Source organism: Macrotis lagotis, chromosome 1 (assembly GCF_037893015.1).
Source record: "Macrotis lagotis isolate mMagLag1 chromosome 1, bilby.v1.9.chrom.fasta, whole genome shotgun sequence".
Lineage (NCBI taxonomy): Eukaryota > Metazoa > Chordata > Mammalia > Peramelemorphia > Peramelidae > Macrotis > Macrotis lagotis.
The window spans coordinates 372494997-372509421 of NC_133658.1; the positions used below are offsets into that span (position 1 = coordinate 372494997).

A 14425-nucleotide genomic window follows, 5' to 3' on the forward strand; every position below is an offset into this window, starting at 1 on the left:
CTCTTGGCTCCAAACTATATTCTGCCCAATATACTCAGATCAGGAAATATGAATTGTAAACCAGTGGATCTCCCCAAATATCTTAAGTGGATTTAAAAGGTGATGTTTGAATGCCTTCCAGGTATGTAGGACAAGCTGTAAAGGTATATAGGAGAGGGATAGAGGATGCAAAACAGACCAGTGTGACTATAATGTAAAGGAGGTAAATGAAAGTCAGGAAAGGTAGTAAACCCTGGGTTCAAGTGAAGGATTGAGTTTCTGAAGTATGGTTTAGAACTTAATTTAAACTTGTATGCCTGTATTCATCACAGCAAATAATAATAATGTCCATGAGCAAAGAAGAGTTGGAGAGCCACACTTTAAGAACCAAGAGTCTCTGATCTGTAGTGGAGAATGAGTTTCTACATAACAAGTTTCCTTATGTAGAACATTATAAAAATAACGATAGTAATAATTATAATAAGAATGTCATTTTATATAATACTTTAATGTTTACAAAGTGTGTATATACATGTATATATATATCTTTATATATCTATATCTATCTATCTATCTATCTATCTATCTATCTATATATATATCTTTTGATCATCACAACTCTGAGACAGGTGCTACTATTATCATCCCAGTTTTACAGATGAGGAAACTGAGGAGAAGAGAGGTTAGATTGTATACCCTGTGCCAGCCACTGGGAAATGTCTGAGGTAGAGTTTGAACTCAGATCTTCCTGGCTCAAGGTGGCACAATGGATATAGAATGCCAGACTTGGAATCAGAAAGAAACATCTTCCTGAGTTCAACTCTGACTTCATATACCAACTACCTATGTAACCCTGGGCAAGTCTCAGTTTCCTCATCTGTCAAATGAGTTGGAGAAGGAAATGGCAAACCATTCCAGTATCTTAGCTGAGAAAACCCCAATGTTGGGGGGGGTGTGTGTGAAAAATCAGACATGACTGAAAACAACTGAACTGCAACAAAAAGATGAGATTAATAGGGGAGGAGCTGAAGTGACACCTTCTCATTGAAATGTCATCCAATCAGGATTGTCTTACCCTTAAATGTAAAATGTTTTAATCTTATTTACAAAAACAGGTCCCTGTACTAAGCAACTCCTTTTTGTTTTATTTCCCCGAGTTTGCCTTAAATGACCAGGGCAAAGCTCAAACTAGCCTTTTAACACAACCTAGGTGCCTGGTGAAATCATAGGCCCTTAGAAAAAATATAGGAAATTAAAAAAAAATTGATCAGAATCATTTTTAGTTGTTTGGTATAGCCTTGATAAATAATATTATCCACTTTCAAATGTCCTGTGTCTGGGCATTAGGAGGATTGAAAGATTTCCTGGTAGTCAAGCTTAGGTAACAATTCAGAAGCTGCCCTTCCCCAGAGACATCGAAGGGGGAGATAGATGACATGAATGTGGACACCCACCTACTGAAGACTGGATAGAGGCAGATTGAGCCTGTGACTTTCCCATAAGGATGGCAGCATCCAGGTTGTTAAAGAAGAGAGTACATTGTGTCCTTAGCCCTCCTACTTCTCTTCTACCTTTGCCTTAATAATAATAATAGCTTATCCCCTTAAGTGCTCAATGTTAGATAAGCCTGTCCAGTTTCCAGTTTATACATTTTTTCATTGGATCTGTGAAGCAACCCTCTAAGACAGGTCAGACAGCTGTTAAAGAGAGGTCATTTTACAGATGAGGAAACTGAGTCACCAAGTAGCTAAGTAAACTCACTCCAGGATAGAGCACCAGGGTTTGTGCAAACCTGATCTCCTTCTTCAAGCCCCCCCTCACTCCCCCCTCTCACCACCCTATCACATTGCCTTTCTAAACAGCCAGCCAAGTTTCTGGTCCCATTAAGTTCCTCCTTGTCTTGGAAATTCCTGGGGATCATTTCACCTGACCCAAAGAGTCCTCCTTCTCTTTCTATTTAGTGGGAAAGATAAGCTCATTGCACTTTTCAGTTCTTACTCCAGATTTTTCCTTCAAAGGTTTTCCAGGGAGGGTGGGTGTGGAGGGAGGGGGTCAGTTATGTTCAGAAGGGAGGGTGGTGGGTGCTGGGGCCTGCAGTGCTGAATGGCCACATTGTTTGATGAGGGGCACTGAGATCAGGGAGCAAATTCTCTGGACTCCACCTACAGAATACTCTAGATAAGCAGCTGACATTTTAATGTTTACTATTTAGCACTGGCTCTGTGGACTTCCTACCACAAATAGGTCTTGATTGAGTAACCAGAAACCTCTTCCTTATCTGCTGGGTGGCTGCATAGGGGGTGGAGTGGGAAGACAGACTAGCCCCAGCAGGTTGGGGGATTTTGCCCAAGACCAGAGTGCTTCCTTTAGGTGTTTCAGTGATATTTGTGCCTTGGTTTAAAATAAGAGAGGGGAAGGGTTCCAGCAAACTTTCAGTGACTCAGTTGGTGTGACATGAGATCTTCGAGCTCCTCTGGTCCCTCATTTACAGAGGAGAGTTTGTGTATCAGAAGGCTTTCTATGAAGATCATCTGGTCTTCACTTCCATTCACTTCCCTTCCATTCTATGCTGTGGAGATTATATATGAGAAAGTCCTTTGAAAGAAACAAAATGCTAAATGAGTGTGAGGTCGCATTATCATCATTCATAATTTTTCATAATTCAGCAGATCTCTATGGAACACCTGCTGGGAATGAGGAACATTTCCTCTGGGAAATGAAATGACTATAACTTCTTAGAATAGAGAATGAATGAACCAGAACTGGGGACTGTTGATACAGCATTTGGGGAGAACAGAAGGGGAAGGGGAAATGGTTGAATCATAGAATCTCAGAGTATTAACAAGGGGCCTTAGAGACTAGCTCCTACAAACTCCCTCATTTTAGAGCCAAGGACCTGTCGATGAAAGAGGGAAAGTTATTTAACTAAGGTCAACTTATTTTTTGGGCTATTGAAATGACTTCCTCTTCTTGTTACATTTAATATCATAGGTATGTAAACATGAACATTTTTTTCTTGTCTTGTTTTGTATTTAAATTTAAAATGAATAAAAAATTTACACTAAAAGAAAAAAAATCAAAGGTGCAAAGTGGATAGCAAAAGTTGGGTTGTTTACCTTATGGGGAAGAGAGTCCAGCTGACTCGTGAGGAGGACCTGGCAGAGAGCCTGGCTTTTATCAGTCCCTATATATTCCTTGCCCCTGTTGTCTACAGGCTATAAAAATTAATTGCCTAGTCTCATGTGTGACCCTGCTGTTTCTCTTATCTAGCTAGGGCTACCCTTATCTTCTTATGAACAAGCATGCTTGGTATGTGTTCAGGTGAGTTTGTTTGGCAGTGTTAGTAGAGGAAGAAATGACACCAAGTTTCGTTCTTCTCTCTGTTCTGTGATATTGGAGCAGGAAAAGAGATCTTATTCAAGTATTTAATGTGGCCAAGAGGTTCCCTTCCTTTCTTTTATGTATATAGAATTCATATAATGTTAGTGTAGGAGAAACAGGAGGGGACCTTAGAGCATGGAATGTCAGAGTTGAAGGAATCCTAGAATAAACAACGTGGGCCATTGGGGAAAAGGGGGATCTTTCCTCATCTGTGTCTTTTTCTCCCAAGACTGAGCTTTTTCTTCCCTAAGACTTGTCTTGATTCTCTATCTCTTTGCATTACCCTTCCTCTCCCAAGCAGAAAATATTGTTTTTTACTCAATTTCATTGAATGTAGATTTAGAGTTAATTGGGAACTTTAATGACTATATAGCCCCAGCCCTTCATTTTTATTTTCTCTTACTTTTTAAGATTATATATATTTTTTCTCAATTAACAGGCATTATTCTCTCTCTCTCTCTTTTTCCCTCACTGGGAAAAAAAGAAGGAAAATTAATATGCATAATCAAACAAAATAAAATTCTATATTGACCATGTTCAAAACGGATTCTCATTCTCATTTAGTACATTACCAATCAGTTAAAATGGGTAACATCTATCATCATATTCTTAGAATCATGGTTGATCATCGTGTTTGTCAGAATTCTTAAGTCTTTTAAAGATTATTTGTTTTTATGATGTTCTTTTACTCAGCATCACTTTATATGACACTTCCTCTGAAACTGTACCCTAAATTATTTCTTATGGCACAGTAGTATCCAATCATGTTCATATACCATACTGCAGTCATTTGTTTGAGTATCCTTTCAGTTTTTGCCAACAAAAAAAGAACTGCTATCAACTTTTTATACTTTTTGAGGGCACAAAAAACATAGGTTCAGTGAGGTTAAGGATCTTGTCTAGGAAGCATATAGTAGAGTTGAGATGTTCTTCAACTAGTTTTTTAGGTTGTCCTCTTGTCCCCTGCCACACATACTGTATGTCTTTTCTTTTGTAATCATTTATATATTCCTCAGGAAACTAATTAGCCCCTTGGAGACAGAAATACTGAAATTTTTAAAATCTCTGTCCCCAATTTAGTAGTACATGCAACTAATCATAATAGGTGATTGTTGAATTGAGTTAGACATAATCTAGACTAATTATTTCCATTTTGCAGATGATGAAACTGAGGTTCAAATAAGTTAATGGATTTGCCCAAGAATATTGGTGGTAGGGTTGGACAGCTAGGTGGCACAATGGATAGAAGACTAGGCCTAGAGTCAAAAAGACTAATCTTCCTGAGTGAGTTCAAATCTGGCCTCAATCACTTCCTAGCTGTGTAACTGGACAAGTCACTTAATCCTATTTGCTTCATTTTCCTCATCTGTAAAATGATCTGGAGGAGGAATGGCAAACCACTCCTGTATCTCTGTCAAGAGACATCCCAAATGGCATCATGAAGAGTCAGATTGAAAAATGACTGAACAGTGATGGTAACATATCCTTCCTGGAAGGAGTGTGAGGGTCTTTCTTTTTTTTTTTTTGCCTTGGATTGGGGAAGAAAATGACAGGTTCTCTTCATCCAGGATTGTGTTTAGGACTACAGAGTTTGAAGTTCAAATGTCATCTGCTCACTTTATCTTATGCTCAAATGACATACAGACAGCATAAGGTAGAGCCTAGAGGGCTAAACCTGAGTTCAAATTCAATCTCAGATACTATGTGATTCTTTCTGGATTTAGGGGAAGGATCGATCCATTCAAGTTCACACCAAATACTGCCTTGTCCATAAACCCTCAAGAGAAGCTAATATCCTTTGCAAAGCCTGTGGTCTTTCATATTCAGCTTTTAAAAATAAGTCATTTAACCCCTGTCAGTCTTAATTTGCTTATCTTTATAAAGGAGATATGTATATTAATGGTACCTCTTTTCCAAAGTTATGGAACAAATGCAATAATGTATGCAAAAGACCTGGCAAATCTTAAAGTGCTATATAAATATGAGCTGCTAATACTATCAGTGATATTGTTCTTATTCTTTTTATTCTTTTCAATGCTGTTTAGACAGAAATGTTCCTAGGATGTTACTCTTTGATTTAAAATTAATATTTTATGAATTGCTACACAAGGGTATAAAATAACTGCTTTTTTTTTTTAGTTTTTTTTGCAAGGCAAATGGGGTTAAGTGGCTTGCCCAAGGCCACACAGCTAGGTAATTATTAAGTGTCTGAGGCCGGATTTGAACTCAGGTACTCCTGATTCCAGGGCCGGTGCTCTGTGCACTGTGCCACCTAGCCACCCTACAATAACTGCTTTTTATAGTTGTTAAATAAGTTATTAATAGAAGCAACTAAGTGGCCTCCAGGATAGAGGACTGGACCTGAAATCGGGAAGTTATTGTTTAGTTGTGTCTGACTCTTTGTGAACTCATTTTACAGATGAGGAAACTGAGGCAAACAGGATTAAGTAATTTGACAGGGTCATACAGCAAGTAAGTATCTGAGGCCTGACTAGAACTCTTATCTTCCTGACTCCGGGCCTGGTTTTATCCACTATACTCCCTACCTGCCTCTAACTTAGGAAGACCTGAATTCAAATCCAGCCTCAGACACTTACTAGCTTTGTGACCCTGAGCAAGTCATTTAAATTTTGTCTTCCTTAGCTTCTTTTTGTTTTTTCTGGCAAAGCATTTGGGGTTTGGTGACTTCCCACTGTCAAGTGTCTGACAGGGGACAGTGTTCCTGCCTTAGTTTCTTTATCTGTAAAATGGAGATAATAATTCTGCCAGTCTCTCGTTTGTTTTAAAGATAAAATGAAATATTTGTAAAGTACTTTGCAAACTTTAAAATATGCTAAAATGTTATTTATTTTATTGTTACTATTAAAAATAATAACAATAATGCTGATGATTATAGGTTTATGTTTAATGTGAAGAAAATGGCTTGAAAGTGATAAAACTTGTGAACAGAAGAACTGTATTTTGGAAAAGTATCTTTTTCCCAGAAGACTCTGGAAATTTGTGCATTCAGTCTGGGGAAATTCAAAGCTGCACACAGCTCAGCATCAGGGCTACAGGGTCAGCGGGAAAGAAGACAAGGTTAGGGCCTGGGGAGAGGGAGGAGGAAGAAGAGACCAGGACCTTGGATTCTTTATAGTGTCTTTTGGATTGCTGCATATGGTGAGAGTGGACTTTAAGACCTTTTGCTTAAATGAATATTTTGAGATCCTGGAATGAATAAGACTTAGGACTTTGACTTTTTTGGGCTACTGACATTAAAAGTCAGAATGATCATGGGAAAATAGTCTTTTCTCATTGCCAAAAAAAGCCTGATTAGAAAAACATGTATCTTGAATTTATGGGTTTTAATAAAAGAAAATAAAAAGATGTTTTAATAAAGAGCAAAATTTGCATAGTATAATGGAAAGGCCTTAGTTTCACCCAAGTCTGGGTTTACCTCTCGACTCTGCTGTTCATTATCTGTGTGACCTTGAACAACTGATTGAACTTCTCAGAATCCCAGTTTCTTCATTTGTCCAAAAAAAAAAAAAAAAAGGTGGGATATAATTTTCAGACCTAACTTTCTATGAGTCTCTGGCAACATCACTTAACTTTTGATTTCTCTTGGCTAAATATGGAACCAAACAAACACATCTTTAATTGAACCAGAGATAAGTCACTGTGGGCACGGGCTTCACCAGGTGCAGAGATAAATTCCATTAATGACAACTCCTTGTGAGTAATTCAGTAAGGAATTTACTCTTGCCCTATCTCAGACCTATGGGAATGTCTGTGAGCTTGCATTACTAGTATCATAGGAAGAAATCAGTCAAATGTCCTCTGGGCCTGTGTCCTCCATTGTAAAATGATGGACTTGGACTGGATGACTTTACATCTTAGTTTTCTGTTTTGAGACTATATCCATGAGTATTTTCAACTGCTTAGAATATAGCCATGAAGTGGGCAGCTAGGTGCTACAGTAGACATGTAGTCAGAAAGACTCCTCTTCCTGAGTTCAAATCTGATCTCAGACACTTTACTAGCTGGCTGTATGACCCTGATCAAATCACTTAACCCTATTTGCCTCAGTTGCCTCTGTAAATTGAGTTGAAGAAGAAAATGGTTCTGCCAAGAAAACCCCAAATGGGGTCACAAAGAGTTGGACATAACAACAACAATGAGCTGAACCCATTCTTTTTGATCTCTAACATATGGACAAAAATGAATGACATTCACACCCTTTTGAAATCATGCTTTTTAACCCAGGAGGGGATAAATAAAAGTTTTAGACAGCACTGGAGCCAGAGAAATTGGTTTGCTCAGGAACAGAGACTGAATCGTTGGAATTTACTCATCTATTTAGTGTTTCAAGTTGGTGTGTGATCTGGGAATGTGGACATGAAAGAAATTAAAAGTTTTTGGTGTCTGATCAAGTCTTGGTATTGGAAGGATTTCTCTGTTTTATCTCAACTTGCCTCTATGACCAGGCTGGAGGCACACATACCCTAGTGGAGCCTTCCTGGGGCCTTGGGGTCAGCCCTTCTCTCTGATTTCTACATTCCAGAGGAGACTGTCAGTTCAGCCTAGCACTTTTCTCCGATGGTCTCTCTGTGTTCATTCTTTCATGCTCTACACTTAACCAGAGCTCCCTCAGAGCTCAGAGGTCAGACAAGCATAGTGGAGGTCCCTCCAAATCAAACAGGCCACTACTCCCTTCTCTGACTTGAGCCCTGCCTTTAGCCTGGCCAGGACATAGCTGGATGCTTTCCTTCATTGTTTAAAGTGCAAGAAAACCTTCTTGAATGTACTAGCCAGCAACTCCAGAGGCCCACGCCTTCTTCTATGCTCCTTGGGAAAATGAATTTGGAGGGACTTAATAGAAAGCAGGAAATCGAAAACAGAAAGTTGGGCGATGTTTTATAGGAGGGGGGAGAGAGAGAGAGAGAAAGAAGGAGATAGTGAGAGAAAGACACAAAGGGTGGGAGACAGAGGAGGAGGAGAGAGAATTCAAAGGTTTGGGGATATTTTCCTTTTTTTTTCTTTTTATTTATTTTAGGCAATGGAGTTTATTTAAGTGACTTGCCTAAGGTCACACAGCTAGGCAATTATTAAGTGTCTGAGGCTGGGTTTGAACTCATGTCTTCATGATTCCAGGGCTGGTGCTCTAGCCACTGCGCACATAGTTGCCCTTTCCTTTTTATTTCTAAGTATTAAAAGGGGTTCCTTCTGTGAGTAACTGCTGAAGTGGATTAGTAAAAATAAGTGAGAACGAGTATACTGTGGCAGGGGTATAGGAGATTGGAAAGCATGTGTTCAGAGGAAATGAAGTCATTTGCTTTGCCTAGAAGACCAGGTAGATATGTGTGAGAGATAGATAGGAAATATAATTTGGAGGTAAATTGTGGAAGGCCTTGAAGAACTAGTTGAAGAGTTTTTATTCTATTTGGTAGGCACTAAGGATCCTTGGAAGACTTTTAAAAAATAGGACAGTGACATGATCAAAGATTCATTTGAAGAAGATAAATGTGATTGTGGTAGATGGAATGAATTGAAAAGGGACCAACCACAGACAAGGCAGTCAGTTAGCAATATATTGCCATAGTCCAGACACAAGATAATTGAGGCTTAAACTGGGACTGAGGCAGTTAGTATGGAATGAAAAGAAGGAGGGGTATTTGTGTGATATTGCCAAGAACTTGGCACTGGGTTGGATATGAGGGTGAAGAGAGAGAGAGAGAAGAATAAAAGATGATGGGGAAGTTTTGATTCTGGGTGATTGGGAGAGAAATAGCATTTGCCATGAATAGAAATAAGGAAGTTGGGAAAAGGAGCTGATGGGGGAGGGAAGGGTGAGGAGGAAGAGATAAATTTCATTTTTTAGCATACTGCATTTTAGGCACTGCTGCTTTTATTCATTAGATAGCAATGTGAACTTGGGCAAATTGTTTCAAGTTTTCTAGGCCCTAGGAAAATAATAATGATAAAAATTATATATATATAAAAAGTATTTATATAATTCTTTGAGGCTTTCAAGGTGCTGTATACACTTTATCTCACTTTTTTGTAATAACAGCTCAATTTCTTTTGTGATTTCCATTTTACAGATGAGAAAACTAAGGCTCAATGAGGTTTTGACTTGGCCAATATGGCATAACTTGTAAATGTATTGAGAGAGGATTTGATCTCAAGTCTTCTTGATGCCAGGTCCAGATCTTTATGTATTAATAATAATAATAATAATAATAACAATAACAACAATAATAATAATATCTATCCTTTACATAGTACTTTAATGTTTACAAAGCACTTTACAAACATTATTTTATTTTATCTGAACAATATATCTCCTGTAGTAGTTGCTATTATCATCTCCAGCTATTAAGTGTTTGAAGCTGCTTGAACTCCCCTGAGCTGGGGTCCCTCTTCATCTATGTGTCCTCCACCACTCATGTTCAGGTCCTGGCCTGTGTTTTGGAGACTATTGACCTAATGGATATCCTTTAAACACATGACTTGGAGTCAGAAAAATCTGGGTTCCAATCTGACCTTTGACACTGGACACAGCACTTAATTTTTCTGACCCCTAGGCTCCTCCTTAAGATTTAACAACTGAATCATAGATATGTTGAAATCTGCATTAATAGAAAAAAGCTTTGTCATTAGGAGCTTCCTATAAGATGAATCATTGCTCTTTCACATATATGTCTTCCTTTCCATCATGGTAGAATGCATTATTTTCCTGGTTCTGCTTTGCCCCATCCATTCCTATGAGCCTTTCCTAGTTTCTATGGCTTCCTCATGGCCATCGTTTTGTATAGCACCACAATAATCCATCATATTCATGTGCCCCAGTTTGTTCTTCTATTTCTCTGTTGGTGGGTACCCATCTTGTTTCCACTTCCTCATGACTACAAAAAGAACCCTTGCATCAATTCTTGGAATACCATCAGTTCCTAATTCTGACAGGCAGCTTGTTTTCTGGCTTGTTCTAAATGTCGGGATTCATTTTCTCACTGCCACAAGAAATCTTGCCTGATATGCTTATACACTTAGGGAATCAGGTGCCTTTAGGATGGGATGTTTGAAGCTAGTTTTGTCTCCTAAATGGGGAACAGGCAGAAATAATTTTTTTTCTAAATTCTTCTGAATTCATGATCTATTTAATTGGTTCCCATTCTGTTGGGCACAGGATCCATGGAGTTATTGCCAGGGGTGCGAAGTCATCTTTGAATCCACAAACAAATTTAGATTGTGGAAACTGAATGAATAATGACTCAGTCATAGGTATTACTGCCTCCTATATACATAGATGCTACTGTGATTAATAAAATAGAAATAAATTTAAACTCATTACTACATTCATAGTTGTAATTTTTGTCATTAGGTATTTTCTTTGTTTTTAGCTTTTTTTTTCTTTGGCAAGGTAATGGGATTAAGTGGCTTGCTCAAGGTCACACAGTTAGGTAATTATCAAGTGTCTGAGGCTGGATTTGAACCCAGGTCCTCCTGACCCCAGAGCCCATGCTCTATCTACTGTGCCACCTAGCTGCCCCATTATGTATTTTCTTAGTCAAAATCAATTTTCATCATGTGGGGATCCTCAAGATATTCTGACTTTAAAAAGGGATCCTCATATTCAAGTTTGAAAATCACTGCTACTATTTGGCTCTTAAAAGTATTGCTTTGTGAGTGAGATCTCTTATACGGTTTTTGTTGCCAGTTATTTTGACATATATGTGGATGCTTGGTAGCAGAGTAGATAGAATATTGAATTTGGAGTCAATGAGACCTTGGTTCTAATCCTGCCTCTGATACTTATTAGCTAAATGATCCTATTTAACCTTTCTAAAACTGTTTTCTCATTTATGAAATATGATTAATAATAGCAACTGCTTCATAGAATTAGTATAATAAAAATCAAATTAGATAATGTATAAAAAGCAATTTGTAAATCTTATATAATTATGAGATAATATATTGACCTATATAATTGTGATAATATCATCATCATCATCATCTTCCCAACTACACTGTCATTTCCTTGGGGGTAGAGACCATTAGGATTCTTTATATCTCTTTTAGAGCCAAATGCTTATTGTGGGGGTTCAATGCATCCTTGTTACTTGAAAGAACAAATGGGTTATAGAAGGCATTTAATAAATGTCTGTTGAATTAGCCTGAATGAGGGAAGAAAAGAATGTACACATATCTCTTTGCTGAACCTAAAGAATTCTATGCTTCTCATCATCAAGCCTGTTCTAGCATGGAGAAAACAGCATTTGAGCAGGCAGATTTCCTCTTTCATAAATGGAGCATATGCCCTTTTCAATATACCTCCCTCTTCTTTTGTGATCACCCTACTGAAAGGAAACACACATATCCTTTTCTAGTGAGTTTGCACAAGTTGCTTCTTAATTTTTTTCTTTTTTTCTGGGGGATGGTAGTAGTGATGGATGTCACAAATAGGCAATGGAAGAAGCCTGCAAAGAAGCTTGGTTTTGTGTCTTGGTTAATCCTTTTTTTTTTTTTTGGAGATTTTTTTTTTTAGGTTTTTTTGCAAGGCAAATGGGGTTAAGTGGCTTGCCCAAGGCCACACAGCTAGGTAATTATTAAGTGTCTGAGACTGGATTTGAACCCAGGTACTCCTGACTCCACAGCCTGTGCTTTATCCACTACACCACCTAGCCGCCCCCTTGGTTAATTCTTGAGAGAGGTGAAACTGATAAATGATCCTGGGGAGGTGGAATACCCCATCAGTAGAAGCAGCCAAGTAAATCCTAAGATACTACATCATTCTCACTTGCAAGTTATTCACAGTATGGAGGCTTCATTTTTAAAAATTATTGATATCTTTTGTTTTTATATCATCCTCACTTTCACATATATCCTTCCTACCTTTTCCCTAAGCCATCCCTTATTGCAGAATTAAAAAGAAAGAGAAGGAAGAAATTCAGCAATCTAGTCAACCCACCTGGTGAGTCTGACAGTGAATGAGGAATTCCATACCCAAAGTTCCTCTCCCTACCCTCAGTTCCACCATCCCTGCAAAGAAGGTCATACATTGTTTCTTCTATTCTTCAGGACCAAACTTGGTTATTATAACTAAATAGACTTCAGTTTCCAATTTAAAAAAAAAATTCTTTCCATATACATTATTTTGCCTTTGTTTTTCTGATCTTATATACTATCCTTTGTACCATTTCAAATGTCTTCCTGTACTCTGAATTCATTTCATTCATCATTTCTGAGAGCATGATAATAGTTACATTCATTTGCTGCGATATATATTTATTCCTTGCCTTGTCAATAGGTATTTACTTTATTTCCAGTTCTTTATTAATATAAAAGGGGTTTTTATGCATATTTTGATGTTTATGAGAGTGCTCTCTCTTTTGATCTCTTTGGTCCATTGCAGCAGGATCCCTGGGTCAAAGGAATGGACATTTTCATGACTTTTTTTTTTTTTTTAAGAATGTAATTCAGAATTGCTATCCAAAGTTATTGGATCAATTCATAGCCTAATGACTCTTTTTTTCCTCCTGCTTGAGCCTGCAGTTCACTTGATTCTGTTTGGTTTTTCTGCAGATTATGATTGAGTTTTGCCCTGGTGGAGCAGTGGATGCCATCATGTTAGGTAAGTCTCCCTCTCAGTCTCTGGTGGAATTCTTAAGCTTTAAGTCAAAAGAAACATATGACCTACCTAAGGGATTAGAATTCTTTATATAGTCAAAGTAATTCTGGTGTGAATTCAGCTGGCCAGGGGCTGGTCTACCAAGCTTTCATTCAGATGGTTGGGGTTGCCACATTCTGCATTGGTTCCCTTTTAGAACTTTTGGAAATATAGGATGTGCCCAGAGTCCAGAAAATGTAGTAGAGAGTATTGGAAAGGGTGTTGAATTTACATAATATAGGAGATAGCATCCTGGACTTAGAGTTAGGAGCACCTGAGTTCAAATCCTGCCTTAGACAGAGGTGTGTAATCCTGTGCAAATTACAACTTCTCTGTGCCTCACTTTCCTCATAGAAAGTGGGAAGGTTAAACTTGGGTGCTTGAGAGGTAATATGAGAAGACACCTACCTCCACTTCTTTGTGGGGGAAGGGCCCATATGTATGGAACATTCCTTGTGAGGAATCATTTCAATATATTAATCATTTTTTTTTGAAATGTTTGTAGCTTCTTCCTTTTTTAAAAAAATTCTTTGATATAAAGGATGACTCTTTAAACTCTATGGAGAAATATAGGTGATGCAGAAACAAAAGATATCATGTGAAACCTAATTTTAAAAATTGGGAGGGGTTGAACTTAATGGTCTCTATAGCTCTTTCTAGTTCTAAATATGTGATTTTCTGATTTGGTCTCAAATCCTACTTCTCACACTTAAACATGAGTGACCTTGGGCATGTCATTCAACCTCTCTAGGCCTCAATTTCTTAGTCTGTAAAACAAGCAAGTTGGACTAAATCACCTCTGAGATTTCTTCCAGTCCTATCTATGATCTAGACTAAGCAAGAGCTGAAAATTGTGTGGTCCTATCTTTAGAAATGTCCTCCTTCTTTATGAGGAATTATTCTCCTGTTTGTCCAGATCTCATCTCTTATGGATCTGCCACTTCCATGAGTCTGTCACTCAATCATTGATTTGGAACTGAAAAGGACCTTAGAGGTAATTAGGTCCAGATGAAGATGAAGCATCCAAAGTCCAAGGGAGTGGTTAAATGACTTGCTCAGGGACATTTAGCAAATAATTTTAGCTAATGATAACAAGGCACTGTGCTAAGAGCTTTACAAATATGATCTTATCAACCCTAGGAGGTTGGTGCTATTGTTATCCCCGTTTTACAGATTAGGAAAATGTGTCAGATGGAGGTTCAGTGATTCATTCAGGGACACATAGTTAGTGAGTGTCTCAGGCATGATTGAAATTCAGATTTTTCTGGCTCCATGTCCAGAGCAGAAAGGGTCATGCCAATGATGACTCACCTACTTCCCAGTTGGGGGGTTAAAAAGTACAGTGATTGGAGGCTGTTTTGAAAAATGATAAAACTCTTTTCAGTTGCTACATGCTTTATTGTATGTCTAGTCTTT

General features: G+C 38.0%; 1 protein-coding gene across 1 annotated transcript in view; it reads left to right on the forward strand.

Moving 5' to 3' along the window:
* Positions 1-14425, forward strand: part of STK10 (serine/threonine kinase 10) — a 124807-nt gene that overhangs the window by 35165 nt on the left and 75217 nt on the right. Inside the window, exon 3 of the mRNA XM_074212417.1 lies at positions 12925-12973. Within this exon, the coding sequence (XP_074068518.1) occupies positions 12925-12973 (49 nt within the window). The remainder of the gene's footprint in view (positions 1-12924; positions 12974-14425) is intronic.